The sequence below is a fragment of the Mesoplodon bidens genome (genome assembly GCF_964165515.1).
Source record: "Mesoplodon bidens genome assembly, chromosome: X".
In the NCBI taxonomy this organism is placed as follows: domain Eukaryota; kingdom Metazoa; phylum Chordata; class Mammalia; order Artiodactyla; family Ziphiidae; genus Mesoplodon; species Mesoplodon bidens.
The window spans coordinates 127,053,656-127,069,347 of record NC_138163.1 but is presented as its reverse complement, the minus strand read 5'-3'; the positions used below and the strand labels follow the sequence as shown (position 1 = coordinate 127,069,347).

Sequence of the window (15,692 nt, the reverse complement as noted above, 5' to 3'; positions counted from 1 at the left end):
ATTTCTGGAGCTAACGGGTCGGGTGCGGGGGCAGCACACAGCCCATGATAAAAAAGCAGGCCTCGATAGTCCCGGACTCTGATAAGGAGGCCTCTGCGAACTCTGGCACCCAGGGCAGAAGCTGGAAGTGAAAGGTGAACTCTGTCCTGGGCGGTGGGGGGGGGGGGTGCTCCCTTTTAGGAACAGCTGCTCTTTAATAGTCAGGGTCAAACCTCAGCATCAAAGACAACACGAGCCCACAGACAGCATTTCACACCCATTTTGCTTCGCAGGGCCTGGCTGCTGACACTACCCTCTTCCCGAGGTGCTTTTTGAGGCGCTGCTGCTGTGGCCTTCGAGCACAGTAACCCGGCCACGGAGACCTGTGGTACCCCAAGCTTGTAAAATAAGTTACTCTTGGCTTTCCTAGGGAAAACTGAAGTCTGTCCAAAGATCAAGCAATTCAACGGTGAGGCAAAATAACCTTTGCCTCTCCATTTTTCCATTACCCATCTTGTGCCTGTCATTTTTTCCCCTTTCTCTGGTTTCAAAATGCACTCTTTTGAACACACCCTGTATTTATCGCCCATCTCCATATATTTTTAGTTAATGTTTCATGAGAGTATCTATTGGTGGATTTCATGTTTCCCACTGCAGGTTTACCCTCACGCTTGAGTCCACAGGTAAAGAGAAAAATAAGAGTCGAGAGATGTGACTTGCAGAGGTGAGCAAGTGAAAATATAAGAGGACCAACGGGGTGTTTTTCCCGTTCTGTTAGTGTTTACCACAAGCCTAAGTTCTGACAACAAGCAGCAGCACTGGGCCTGTTTTAATCAGAGGTCTTCCCTTGAATCTAGAGATTTGTAGCCTAAAAGACTGTTAACCAATACTGTTCCAAATGTTTTTCTTAGAGTTCATTTTATATACACACATGCTCACACACACGTGTTCATATATACATTTCATGTGTTGTATACAACATATATTATCTCATACAATATATACTTGTTAAAATCATATAGTTATATATTATATTGTTATTAAGATCACATATAGTTATTAAAATCATTTCTTAAATAGACTCAAGAAATAAAACAACTGCCATGTTGATTTTAGCTCACAAGTGGTAATTTGAGAGAACAGATAATTTAAGATGCTATTTCAACAACTGGGGAGATGTGAATACGGGCTGTGATAATGGCATTGTGGTTGTGTAAGAGAATGTCCTTGTCCTTATGAGATAAGATGCTGAGGTATTTAGGGGGTTAGTGTCTGGATGTCTGTAACTGATTCTCAAATGGTTGGGGTTGGGGGGTCATCCATAAAAAGAGAAAGCAAATGTGGAAATGTTACCGATTAGTGAATCTGGGCAAAAGGTGGGTTGGTATTCATTGACTCTTTCTGCAAATTTTCTGTAGATTTGAAATTTTTTTAAAAAGGTGTTGGCAGAAAAAGATATTTTCATGACTGTTCAACAAAAGCCTCCTTCCTCCCAGGTAAGACAGAGCATAAGTATAAAAACCCGAGAAATTCTCGAAAATCTTGATTAAAATACATTGCCAAATCAGAACATTTTTTTTTTGTATCTGATCATATTTAATGATGCTTTACAGTAGGATAATTCTAAATACATAAAACTCTAAATGAATTAAAGAACAAAGCAATACTCAAATAGGGAAAATAAAAACTTTTTTTTTGAGTATTGTTTATATATATATATATTTTTTAATTTTTTTAATTAACAAATTTCATCAGTTATACATATACATATGTTCCCATATCCCCTCCCTTTTGCGTCTCCCTCCCGCCCTCCCTATCCCACCCCTCCAGGCGGTCACAAAGCACTGAGCTGATCTCCCTGTGCTATGTGGCTGCTTCCCACTAGCTATCTACCTTACATTTGGTAGTGTATATATGTCCATGCCGCTCTTTCGCTTTGTCACAGCTTACCCTTCCCCCTCCCCATATCCTCAAGTCCATTCTCTAGTAGATCTGTGTCTTTATTCCTGTCTTACCCCTATGTTCTTCATGACATTTTTTTCCCTTAAATTCCATATATATGTGTCAGCATACAGTATTTGTCTTTCTCTTTCTGACTTACTTCACTCTGTATGACAGACTCTAGGTCCATCCACCTCATTACAAATAGCTCAATTTTGTTTCTTTTTATGGCTGAGTAATATTCCATTGTATATATGTGCCACATCTTCTTTATCCATTCATCCGGTGATGGACACTTAGGTTGTTTCCATCTCCGGGCTATTGTAAATAGGGCTGCTATGAACATTTTGGTACATGACTCTTTTTGAATTATGGTTTTCTCAGGGTATATGCCCAGTAGTGGGATTGCTGGGTCATATGGTAGTTCTATTTTTAGTTTTTTAAGGAACCTCCATACTGTTCTCCATAGTGGCTGTACCAATTCACATTCCCACCAGCAGTGCAAGAGTGTTCCCTTTTTTCCACACCCTCTCCAGCATTTATTGTTTCTAGATTTTTTGATGATGGCCATTCTGACTGGTGTGAGATGATATCTCATTGTAGTTTTGATTTGCATTTCTCTAATGAGTAAAGATGTTGAGCATCCTTTCATGTGTTTGTTGGCAGTCTGTATATCTTCTGTGGAGAAATGTCTATTTAGGTCTTCTGCCCATTTTTGGATTGGGTTGTTTGTTTTTTTGTTATTGAGCTGCATGAGCTGCTTATAAATCTTGGAGATTAATCCTTTGTCAGTTGCTTCATTTGCAAATATTTTCTCCCATTCTGAGGGTTGTCTTTTGGTCTTGTTTATGGTTTCCTTTGCTGTGCAAAAGCTTTGAAGTTTCATTAGGTCCCATGTGTTTATTTTTGTCTTTATTTCCATTACTCTAGGAGGTGGGTCAAAAAGGATCTTGCTGTGATTTATGTCATAGAGTGTTCTGCCTATGTTTTCCTCTAAGAGGAAATCTTGATTAAAATACATTAAAATACATTGCCAAATCAGAACATTTTTGTGTAAATCTTACAGCTAAAAGCAAAAGGCCTATCTTTACTCTAAGAAGTGAGTTAATACATAGTCAGTACTGATGCATACCAATGTCAAATAATCTGCAATAAAAGCGAGAATAACATACACAAGACAGTTAAGGTGCATGGAATGATCAGGACTCGGGATAGGTGGCAGCTTTTAAGGAACTCTATATGTAAGATTTCACATTTGTTCTCCAAGGTAAATAAGGTCCTAGAATTTTAGAACTGAAAAGCCTCAGAGAGAAATACAGTCCAATATTTTAATCCTGAATTTGTCTGCAATATAACAAAGGGCCATAGAAAACTAAATATAGAAAAGGTCTATAAAAAGTGTGGACATATACAAGTATTTAAAAGCTGATAAGTGCTTTTAAAGTTGATCTGGAAACCCCTTTTGTGAGTTACAGTTGGATCAATGTTCCCAGGAAATGTCCTAATTCTTTCATGGAACTCTTTCTAAGAGAAATAAATTTAGTCTCCAATTTTAAATCCTGGCAGTTCCAAAAGTTTGAAGTAATTCCAATTGAATAAAAGTAAGTCAAGTATTTTCACGAGTTTTTAGAATGATTAACAAAATAGATTTGGCAAGGAAAAGAAATAAAAAGCACATATGGGAACAACAAATAATGAAAAAGTTGAAAAATGACCATGCTATTTGGCAATCTTGCTTTGCCAAATGAAACCACAAATTATTGTGTATCTTCCCCCGACTTCTTAAACCTGCTTCTCAATGATATTTTATTCATTCATTCAGTTATTCAAAAATTTAACCACCTAGGGACTTCCCTGGTGGCACAGTGGTTAAGAATCCACCTGCCAATGCAGGGGACACGGGTTCGAGCCCTGGTCTGGGAAGATCACACATGCCGCAGAGCAACCAAGCCCATGCGCCACAAGTACTGAGCCAGCACTCTAAACCCCACAAGCCACAACTACTAAGCCCGCATGCCACAACTACTGAAGCCCGCGCACCTAGAGCCCATGTTCCGCAACAAGAGAAGCCACCGCAATAAGACTGCACCGCAACGAAGAGTAGCCCCCACTCGCCGCAACTAGAGAAAAGCCCGCGCACAGCAACTAAGACCCAACACAGCCTAATTAATTAATTAATTAATTTTAAAAAGTGGATGTTCATTAAAAAAAAAATTTAACCACCTTATATGTACAAAACATCAGAGGGACTTCCAAGGCTATAAGGCAATTCTTTAAACTATGTAGTATTTGATTGTCTATTTCAGCATTTTTTTCTTGATGTGCAGAAAATTATTGTTTTCAAGCCTAAATATGCAACTAAATTGAAAAAAACCAACCCTCCATATTTGAGCTTTCTGAAATGTGAACAGTGAGCAAATATCCTAGTTCCACATTGTAGGGAAAATATAATCTAAGGGGTAAAGAATCCAAGCTTATACTTGGGACTCTGAACCATTAAGCAACTGTTGAGGTGGCCCTTTATTGGATCTTGCCCTTAATTATGAAGCTCATGCAGTCTTAGGCTTGGGTTTCAAAAATCATTAATAATTACCCTTAAATGGCAAACAAAAGGAAAATTTCATAATCAGGGTGGTGTAGCTGTAAAGACTATAAAAGTCACAGGATCCTGCTCAGCTTCTCACACTCCTATTTGATTCTTCCAGCTGCCTCACTGCTGGACGACCAGGTAAGTGTGATTTTAGTACTGCCTGTAGCTGCTTCTGCTTCCTTTCAGAATGGTGTGAAAGATCACGGTCTAGAGAAAAAGTGGGTTTGTGCCACCTAAAGATATTACCAGTAACTTAAGAGGCTAGAAGCTGTGGTCAGGTTTCTTCAAGACCACAGCCTACAGCGTGCAGAGCAGGTACCTAAAATGTGAAAAATGTCATAATTACTAGTAAAAGTATTTGGCTCCAAAGACTATCTTCTAACAGATGTACTCCAAAAACAGACATTTAACAACCTATCTAAGATGATTTTTTTTTTTTTAATTTTTTTGTGGTACGCGGGCCTCTCACTGCTGTGGCCTCTCCCGTTGCGGAGCACAGGCTCCTGACGCGCAGGCTCACCGGCCATGGCTCACGGGCCCAGCCGCTCCGTGGCATGTGGGATCTTCCCGGACCAGGGCACGAACCCGTGTCTCCTGCATCAGCAGGCGGACTCTCAACCACTGCGCCACCAGGGAAGCCCGATGATTATTTTTAAAACACGTTTTCAGTCACTGGTACATTGTGATTCCCACAGATCCCGCCCCCTCTCTCCTCCTCCTCCTCTTTATCTTCCCCTCTCCCCTTTTCTTTATTCTCTCTCACCTATGCCTAGGAAACAGCCCAAAAGCACTCAACTCCTGCTGGCAATCATCAGTATAAAATACTTCAGCTTTTTGGTAAGTTCATTTCTTTCTCAATTTACAGGACACCAAAATGAGTACAAACAAGCTTCCTGAAGAACTGAAGAGGATTTTTGAAAAATACGCAACCAAAGAAGGTGATCCAAACCAGCTGTCGAAGGAGGAGCTGAAGCTATTGATTCAGACTGAATTCCCCAGTTTACTGAAAGTGAGTATACCACGACAGAGCCCGCTGATGGGGCGGCGATGGTGGGAAGGGAGGGGAGAAGAGAGGAAAGGACGCGGCCAGAGGCTGAGGTCCGCGATGATACGGATCAGAGCTCCATCTCAGGCAGAGCGCCCAGCAGCCCAGGCATAGGCATCACCGGAGGGAGGGCGCTTGAATGTGTGCTTTCCTCCCCTGAGGGCAGGCCACATTTCAGAAGGCAAGCTCCTAGAAAACACGGACTACGCCTTCTATTGCCCACAGCCTTGACACAGAACTCCCCGGGACCAGCCATAGGAAACAGAAGCCATGATCGCACTCTTACCAAGCTAGGCCTGGAAGACCCGCAGGTTGCCAAGCAAACACACTAAGGCCTTCAGCCTGGATTCAGCACCCCTGTGCCAGGCTTTAGGAAAACAACGAGGCCTGTACGGTTATAGGGGCTGGACTTGGATGTGCTCCACTGTTATAGGCAGGATCTCTCAACTAGACCAACACTTATTTGGCAGTCTGTTAAGAAAACCGGCTTCATGCTGATAAATTGCCCTCTGGCGACACCCATTTCTATTTCAAAAGCATTTACATTTGTGTTAATTTGTGTTAAGCACCTAAATTTGTGCTGATGAGCAACCACAGGTTTCTAAACAACTTTCAGGAAAGGATTACATTTCCTCAGCCATAAAGTTTCTGATCAAAACCATCCCAGAGTTATCAAAATCAAAATGCATCTAGAGGCAATAAGGGATAGGGAAAGGTTGATTCTCTTTGCTCCAATACAGTTTGTTTCCCTTGGAACTAAAAACCATCTTCAAAATGGAAGCAACTGTGCAACTTCCTGTTACATTTGACTTGGTCCCTACTTAGCTCTAACTTCAGAATTTGGTTCTCAGTTTTTAACCAGAGATGTCCCTTCTGTCAATATGACATGTGAGAAGGTTTCTAGTTTTAGTTGTTGAGGTTTCTGTTTTTAGTACTAAAAAGTGAAGTAGCTGAATTCAATGACCTTGTAATCGATATTGTCTTATAGTTAAAATGTGAAATAACTTGAAAAGTTAAAGGTACTAGCAGAAAAAGAGACTTTCTAATTAAAAATAAAAACCAGTGTTTCTGAGAAAGATTCAACTTTTCAAAAAACTCTTAAATTTTTCCAAAAGGAAGAAAAATAATAATAGGAATAATAGAAAATAATAAGAAAAAGAAGAAAAATAATAATCTGACAGGAAAGCCTAGGCAATCTATTGAAACAAGTTGTTTTTAAATAAGGTAAGATGGGTGATTTTTTCTGTATTTTTCTATATTTTATGTATTTCCTATAAAAAGCACATATGACTTTTCTAATTTGGTTAAAGGTAGGAAGACTAATGGTAAGTTGTGAAAAATCTACTTATCAAGTCATGTACTGATTATATTTCCATATGGATTTCTAAGGTTTTCTAAGCTATACTCTGTTTACATCACATCACCTTGTATGGTTTAGAATCTAGCAAATGCTTCAGGAAAACAGTGCTTGGTATTTATAAAACAGATGCTAAGTAACTAACACAGTTAGGTCTTGTGAGCATAGCTAAGTGCCAGTGTCTTTACAGGAATCTTAGGGATTAAATCATACCTTGATGTAGAGATTTGTTGCACAACAGTGTGAACATACTTAATATTACTGAACCGTATACTTAAAAATAGTTAAGATGGGGAATGTTATCTTATGTGTTTTTTACCACAATTAAAAAAAATTTTTCGAAGCTGACTTATAAACTAAACTGTTATTTCAATAGGTTTCCTGGGTACTATTTTGCCACAGAGACTCCTAACCTGAAAGTCAGAGTTGTGATGGCTTTAAGATTTGAGTTTTACGGCAGTGGAGGGGCTCAGAACAAGTCTCCCTGAAATATGCCACTTTAGCATGAAGATTACTTGGAACTAAAAAAAATCAAAACCCAAAGATTCAGGGAAAGCTCTTTACCTCCCACTCAACTGCCTAAATTTACACTGCAAAGAGAGCTCTTCTTTTACCAGGAAGAGAGCTCTTGCTAGAGATTCCTTTTTTCCTAAGAAATTTATCTGTAGAACAAGCCAAACTTTTGTTTTCCAAACATCTCTGCCTACCTCTGAATGGCCTTCCTTCCTTTTGTAGCCTTAGCCCAGGATGTTATATAAGCCTCAGTTACCTGGCTGCCCTTTGGGTATCACATTTTTATGGGGAACCCTGTACCTATGTAATTAAACTTGTTTTTCTCCTGTTGATCTGTCTATGTCAATTTAATTAATAGACCAGCCAAAGAACCCAGAAGGGAGGAAGGGAAATTTTTCCACCCCTACAGCAGAGACAAAAATTAATTCTGCTTAATTCACTACAGGAACACCAGTAGTCAAAAGGGAGTTGAGCTGAACATGATCTGATGTAACAAGCAGTGGTTCTCTGAGTAGTCAGTCCTGGACCAGCAGCATCAACACCGCCCAGGAACCTGTTGGAAATACAGATTCTCAGGACCCACCCCAAGCCTAGTCAATCGGAAGCTCTGGGAGTAGGACCACCCATCAGTTTGGGTTTACTAAGGTCAGCAAGCCCACCTGGTGATTCTGACGCATGCCAAAGTGTGAGAACCACTGAGCCAAAGTCATCCTGCATAGCATAGCAGTGGGCTGCAACCCGGGGTTTGGGAAAAAACTAGGGTGGTTGCTAATTAAGGGGTTGAGCTCTGGAGTCAGTGTTTGAACCCCAAGCCCTCTACTTACCAGCTGGGGGCCCTGAGCAAGTCAGCGGGTGTCTCAAAGCCTCAGTTTCCTCATCTGTAAAGTGGATCTCCCGCACACGGCAGCTGGGAGAACTGCACAGGCTAAGGAAAAGCTTTGGCATGGGGCTGGTCCATGGCAAGCCTAGGATCACATGCTGGTCCAGCTCTGGGGATGGATGCCAAACCAGTTACCAAGGAAACCTTGGAGCAGGGCCCCTTGGCAGTCAAGTAAAGCCCTGGGACTTCTCAAAAGAATGATTTAGATTTAGTTTACATAGGAAACCAATTATTTTAAAATACACATTATCAATTTTAAAATAATAAATGTATGATATAATTTTTTTTAAAAAAAGGGTAGTCAGTTCTGTGACATGAAGCAATACAACTAAAGTTGGTTTTTTCATCCCTATCAGTAACATGTGACTGAAAACTCGGCTGCCTTCTAGGAACACAGACCCAGTGTCTCTAATTTCGGAGAATGTGCAGCAGTAACTGAATCATTTTCTCTCCTCTCTTCTATCCCATCCTTTTTGTCTAAAACCAGGGTCCAAGCACCCTAGATGACCTCTTTCAAGAACTGGACAGGAATGGAGATGGAGAAGTTAGTTTCGAAGAATTCCAGGCGTTAATAAAAAAGATATCCCAGTGAAGGAAAAAACAAAACAGATCATTCTAAGAACCGGAAGAAGAGTGCCTGGGATGTGGCCCTATTCTGTACGAAACCACCATTGTCTCCACTTAATTCTTTGCAATTGTAATGATCAAGCAGTGAGGTCTAATTACTGAATAAAGAAATCCTTAGACATGTCTCACCTTGTCAAGTACTGACCCCTGTAGCTTACTAGATTTGAAAGTAACCTTAATTTGATGCACCTAATTTATGATTTATAAAGAAAAAAAAAAAGGCCCAGAATAGTTCCATGATCTTGACCAAGACCACAAAGATGGTGGCGGAGAGTTGGAAAGAATTCTGACGAGTCAAACCAACTCCCTCCTTCCACTCGTCCACCAGAATAACCCCCTCCCTGCTCTCCCTCCGCAGCCACGCAGGGCTCACATCATTCCCAGCATCAACTCGTATTTCACTCTAGTCAATAGCTATGGAGAAACAGACTTCACAAAACAGACACTTGTCTTTAAAGTTATCTCCCAGCATCGGCTGTGCCTCTTGAATCAATGACCCTTTGGGGGAGCAAAAGGAATGTATGTCCAGAGAGTCAGTTCCATTCCATCATTGAGGGGACGGCCTTGGTTCTAGTATGTGACGTGGAAAATAAAAGGGACAGGAAGGCATAGGGCCCTCCAGCTCTGGCATCCTGCGATGCTGGGATGCTGGGTATCTGAGAAACAGCTAGTCCTCAAGTTCTACTAGTTGAATCCAGCTGTGGAGGCGGGGGGGGAGAGGGAGGAGCGTGGGAGAGGAGTAACTTTCTTCTGCCCCTTACCAGACAGTAAAAATGGCAAAGTCAAATCAGTCTAAGTTGGCCACGGCAGCCCACCACAGCAGTGCCCTGGAAGCCAGGTCTTTATCCTGACCACCACTCTCCCCTCCTCGGAAACACCCACAAATCATCAGTGCTGCACCCATTCCCTTTGGCCAGCATCTCAACCTTTCTGTTCATTATCACTTTCCTAATGAGCCTTGTTAGACACTTTTTTCCCAGTTGCCCCTCCAACAAAATTTTAATTCCACATATCTTTTGTGTGTATACCTGTTTATGTACCACATTCATATCTGCGCTTTAGACATGGTATAAGATGGTTTTTTGACCCACCACCGCCCCTCAAAAGCAATTTTAACCCCTGTGGTGTAAGCACATAGGGTAGCACGTCCCCAGAGAAAGAAAACCAGGCATGGCTGGTTTTCTTGACATAAGAGAACCCATTTTTGGCCTAAGCCATTTTGTGATCTAAGCCTGGCCATAATGCTTGTCCTTGAACAGGTTCAGTAATTAATGACCTTAAGGAAACAATGTAGGAACAAATGACTTATCAGGCAAGAGAAGTAACAAGAGCAAAGATAATATATCAGTTGTAAAGACCCCCAGTTCTGTTTCAGCAGTAAAGACTAGCCTGAAGCACTCAACCACCAGATCAACTGGAACCTAAGGGATGATAATGTTGACCTTTTCTGACCCTTGTGACTTCAGTCAACTAAAGCTTGGACTGTGTGAACCACCCAAGCCCCTTCGTGAATACGCATGTACCCTTAGCTTAAAACTTCCCCAGTTTTCAGGGAGACACTGCTTTGAGAAAGATCCCTGGTGTTCTCCTTACTTGCTGCAAGTAATAGATCCTTCCTCCTCCCATGCTTTGGCTTGGTTGCATCTTTTGGCTCAACACACATGAAGAGGTGAACCCAGTTTCTGGGTAACATTGGGAGCAATAGTGCATGCCTTTGAACAATGTTCTTCGATGTTTTTATTTTTAACTCATGCTCTAGAGCCAAAATTGCCACACTTTACTTTCTGTAGTTGACATCAGAAAGATATGGGATTATCTTCACTTTCAAAATGTAGGAAATGACAACATTGAATGGTTTTAAAACTGCACAAGCCCTCCTGAAGATTCTGCTATGACCTTACTCTCAAGCTGAGAATCACTGCCTGAAAAGTACTGCCTTTGAGTCAGTTTTTTTAACCTAACATATTTGAAGTGTGTGCTGGGTATGTCAGTCAAGTTGGCTAATGTAATTTTCCCAGTAGCTTCAACTGTGCACTTGAAGGCACTCCAAGGTGGGCACACACCCACTCCCCACCTCGTTCACCCTGTAGGGGAGCAGAATTTGCCCCCCTATGTCTCTTTGGCATATTAATTCTTTTAAGCTGGTTATTTTCTAAGAAACAGCAGACATGGGAGAAACGCTGAAAACCAAGTAGAAGTTACCCTTTTGTAAGAAACATTTACATGCATAAGGAAAATCTCCATTTGTAAGGGTGTCTCCTTGACTGTACCAAGAAGAGGAGGATGACCAAATCTCTAGAAACTTATCAATGGAGAAGGCAAAGGCTTACATCTGCATGAAAAGCTCACCCTTGTTTACCATGCTTTTCCTGGTCACCTCCCATAACTGACTCCCCACTGTCCACACCCTCTTTTGTCTTTAGCCAGAGATGGTATTCAAGGTGAAAGCCTTCTCTCCCATGTATTCATGTTATTCAATTTTTGTGTGATTTTCTCCTGTTAATCTGTCTCATGTCCATTTAATTCTTAGACCAGCCAGAAGAACCTAGAAGGGTAGAGGAAAACGTCTTCCTCCCCAACAACCCATAGAGCGGGCAGGGGGCTGTCCATAGGCTGAGGAGTTGCATCTCAGACAGGCAAGTCCTGGTGATGTAAGAATCTAGAACAAGGCCAGCCAGGGTGGCCCAAAGTGGGCCAGGCATAAATGAGTTAGGCAGTAGATAGTGACTTGAGGACAAGGTGGGGGGAGGTCATATATTTAAATTTGCTTGAACATGAGCTAAAAAAAAAATCTCTGAAAGGACACAGAAGAAACTGAGGCAGGAGATAGGTGGGCTCCAGGCTAGGCATTTACAACTGGCCTCCTGTTCACACCTCCTGGGGTGAGAAGAAGATGAGCTCCAGGCCAGACATTCATTGCCAGCCCCCAGTTTACATTTCCTGGGGCAAGAGACAAACGGGCTCCAGGACTGCATATTTATGACCAGACTCCTGTCTATATTTCGAGATCTGCACCTTGATATAAGAAACAGGAACAGGGTAGATAACCGGACACCGGACACTTTTATGGCAGAGACAGAGAGGGGCTAAACCCTGTTAAAAGATCGAGAGGTCATACATTTCCCATCCTTGGGGCAAGGGAGACACTACGCATGCACAAAAGCCTTCACAGGGTTAAAAAGGCAGGAGATGCCAGACCATAGTAAGTCCTGCTACCTCCCTCCCAGAGACCTTTGAGATGATAGCCATCTTGACTGAGAGGTGCATGTACACCCAGGGGAAGGTCCAGAGACAAATTAGCCATGGGGTCAAAACAATACGATTGGCCAAGAAGAAGACAAAGACCTGGAAGACTGCCCCCTCATAAAGGGTTTAAACTTCCCAAAGGCGCGACTCTTGCGACTCTCTCACTGAGTTCGCCTGTGCTTCTTTCCGCATGTACTCTGCTTTTCCAGTAAACTTTTTACTTTTCTCTTTACCTTCTGCCTCCTCGCCTGAATTTTTTCTTGACAAGGCAGGCAAGAACTAGGGACCCAGGCCCTAGCTGCTGGCCTCTGTGGTCCAGTGGTTAGGACACCCAGTCCGGGAACTAAGATCTTGCTTCCAGCTACTGCTCGCTGCTGCTTGCTGCAAGCTGCTGCTTACTGACGCCTGTGTCCAAAATCAAAACTAGCATCAGTGGTCACATGTTAGTATGAAAGCGAGTCCCCCTAAAACTGAATTCCCCTGCCGAGTTTATGATTAACCTCTCTATTAAAACCTTTTTCCCCTTTCTCATCCCCTCTGACCTCAATCCTGTGCTAACTGAACAATGATCAACCAGAGCCAGAGGGCTAAAAGTGCTCTTGTCAATAACATCCTTAACACACTCAGGTTGTTTCTCCAGGGCAAGATGAGCTAACAGACCGCCCCCCTCCCCAGGTCATGGACAACCTGGCCAAAGACTCATAACCTTAGGCATCCTGACTCTTGAAACTGCGATTAACAAATGTCACAAGACAATGATTAGCCCCACCTTCTTTGTCCTTCCCCTTTAAAAACCCCGTTAACTCGAAGACCAAATTGGAGGGGATCTGAGGCTCACCTCCCACTCCCTTGCTTGGCACCCTGCAATAAGCCCTTACTTTGCTGCAAATACCCGCTGTCAGAGTTTGGCTTTCTGAGCAGCGAGCACTCAACCCCTTGCTCGGTTTCAAGGAAAGGACTGGGCAGATGAGGGACAGAGGTGTGAAAGCCACTTCTCACTTCATATTTTATGGTACATTTTTGGTTTTTCAACCCTGTAAATGTGTGTCCCATCAAAAAGAATAAAAGAAAATTTTAAATAAAAAGAAAACATTTGTAAAATACCATATTGTTGCTTTTCATAATGAGCCTCTTTTCAACCTCTTTCTTATTTGGAACAGTCAGAACATACAACCACCTAAATTTTGGGAAGTGCATTGGAACCTATTTCAAACACTCAGAAATGTAACCAGAAAAAAAGAAAAATGAGTTCTAACCCTTCCATCAAGAAACAAAGGAGATTTTTAAACACCATGACGGAATGTTTAAACACAATCTGTATCATTCTAATTCATACAAGACCATTCTCATAGCATCAAAAGCCTTAAACATTTCTAATGACTTATTATATTCCACTGTAGGGATACCCCTTAATGGTCTCAACTATTTCCCCATTGTGGGGCATCTAAATTACTGTCATTTTCTGATTCTTCTAACTAATGTTATACTGAATACCTGTTCACTTCTTTGTCAACATATCAGACTCCTTAGGAGAATTTTGGAGAAGTAAATGTCTGAGTCAGAGGGTATGAATATTTTTATGCTTTGTGAAAGAGACCACCTAGTTGACTTCCAAAAGGTTGTATTGATTCATATTGCTACAAACAGGCAGGAGAGCACCAACTTCACTCCCCAGACAGCATTCATCAGTCTCATTTTAACTACTTCATTAATCGCAACAGTACGTATCTTTTATTATTTCTGGTTTTTATAGGAATCCCCCACTACAGATGGTACCCAAATTACAATGCTTCAACTTTCCATTTTTCAGCTTTAAGATGGTACAAAAGCAATGTGCATTTAGTAGAAACTGTACTTCAATTTTTGAATTTTGATCTCCTCCTGAGCTTGAGATATGCAATATGATCCTCTCGTGATGCTGGGCAGTGGCAGCCACAACTCCCCGTCAGCCGTGCAATCACGAGGGGAAACAACTGATACACGTACAACCATTCTGCACCCAGACAACCATTCTGTTTTTCACTTTCAGTACAGTATTCAATAAATTATAAAACAGAGCAGGACCCTGCGAGGCCCTCCTGGGTACAAGCCCCTCCTTGTCTCCTGTTGCTTGTTTGTAGAAAAAGCTTTTGTCTCCTAGGCTTTCCCCAGGTTCCAAAGAGCAGACCCAGTTAATGATTAGAGAAGTGGAAAATGCAGAAACAAAGGAAAGCAGTCAAACAAGAAAAGTACTAATAGCTTAAACAATAGAGTCACAGGACTCCTAGTTCCTCCTGAAGGGATATAGACAACAATCTGACACATATCTTTGAGTTGTTCTGCAGAAACTAAGTGGAAGATGTTGACTACATGCTGACCACAAGCACACAGACCCCAGACGGGTTGGAACCAGAAGACTGATGATTGAGATTCCTGAAACATCACCCTGTTACCTCACCACCAACCAATCAGAAAGAATGTCCATGAGCTGATCAGGCACCCTACGACCCTCTCCCATAATGCTGCCTTTAAAAACCCTTGCCTAAAAGCCATCAGGGAGTTTGGGTCTTTTGAGCACTAGCTGCACATTCTCCTTGTTTGGCACCCTGCAATAAACGCTGTCCCGTCCTTCACCAGAACCCGATGTCAGCAGACTGGCTTTGCTGTGCATCAGGCAGGTGGACCCAAGTTTGGTTCAGTAACAATTTCATGAGATTTTTAACACTTTATTATGAAATAGGCTTTGTGTAAGATGGTTCTTCCCAACTGTGGGCTAATGTAAGTGTTCTGAGCACATTTAAGGTAGGCTAGGCTAAACTATGATGTTCGGTAGGTTAGGCGTATTAAATGCATTGACTTCCCATATTCAGGACATAACCCCATCATAACTCAGGGAAGATCTTTATTCTCCCACTGAGTTTATGGTTGGGTACTGTTTTGTAAAAGATATTCTTTCTCTTGTTTGAAGCACCCTGTCAAGTTTGTTATGAGATTGTGAGCACCAGGGTGTAGATACTGTACACTGCCTATTGAGTGTCTATGGTGATACGGGGGTTCACTCTTTTGTTTGAACAATATGATGTGTTAATCAATTTAATTCCCAGGATAAACACACTATCCATTCATGACTGATTATCCCTTAACACTATTAAATTAGACATTCTAATATTTTATTTAAGGTTTTTACATCTTTATTAATAACCAACATTAGTCTATAGCTTGGAGTTTTATGTTTTGTTGTATGTGCTTTCTTGAGTTCTAATGTTTAGGTCATGTTAGCTTCCCATTTTCGCCTATGTTTTCGATCTCAATCCGCCTCTCACAAAGTAAATATACACTATCTCTTTCAATTCCAACATACATAAAGCACCTACTACAGGCAAGGTATTATACAAGATGCCATAAGAGATACAAATTGTCAGACCTCTCAGATCCTAAGTCAGTGATTTTGAGATCAGGTGAGGGAAAGGCTTAATCTAAGAAGTAGTATTTCAACTGGGATTTGTAGAAGCAACGTTGAATACAACGTGCAGAG

At 41.6% G+C, this 15,692-nt stretch overlaps 2 protein-coding genes across 5 annotated transcripts in view; one reads left to right on the top strand and one right to left on the bottom strand.

Annotated features, from left to right (window-relative positions):
- Nucleotides 1-15,692, bottom strand: part of CTPS2 (CTP synthase 2) — a 107,727-nt gene that overhangs the window by 41,806 nt on the left and 50,229 nt on the right. The window lies entirely within an intron of this gene.
- S100G (S100 calcium binding protein G) lies at nt 5,313-9,029 on the top strand. Its single transcript, XM_081221640.1, has 2 exons — nt 5,313-5,519; nt 8,793-9,029. The coding sequence occupies exons 1-2, from the start codon at nt 5,385-5,387 to the stop codon at nt 8,895-8,897; spliced, it is 240 nt and encodes a 79-aa protein (XP_081077766.1). The 5' UTR covers nt 5,313-5,384; the 3' UTR covers nt 8,898-9,029.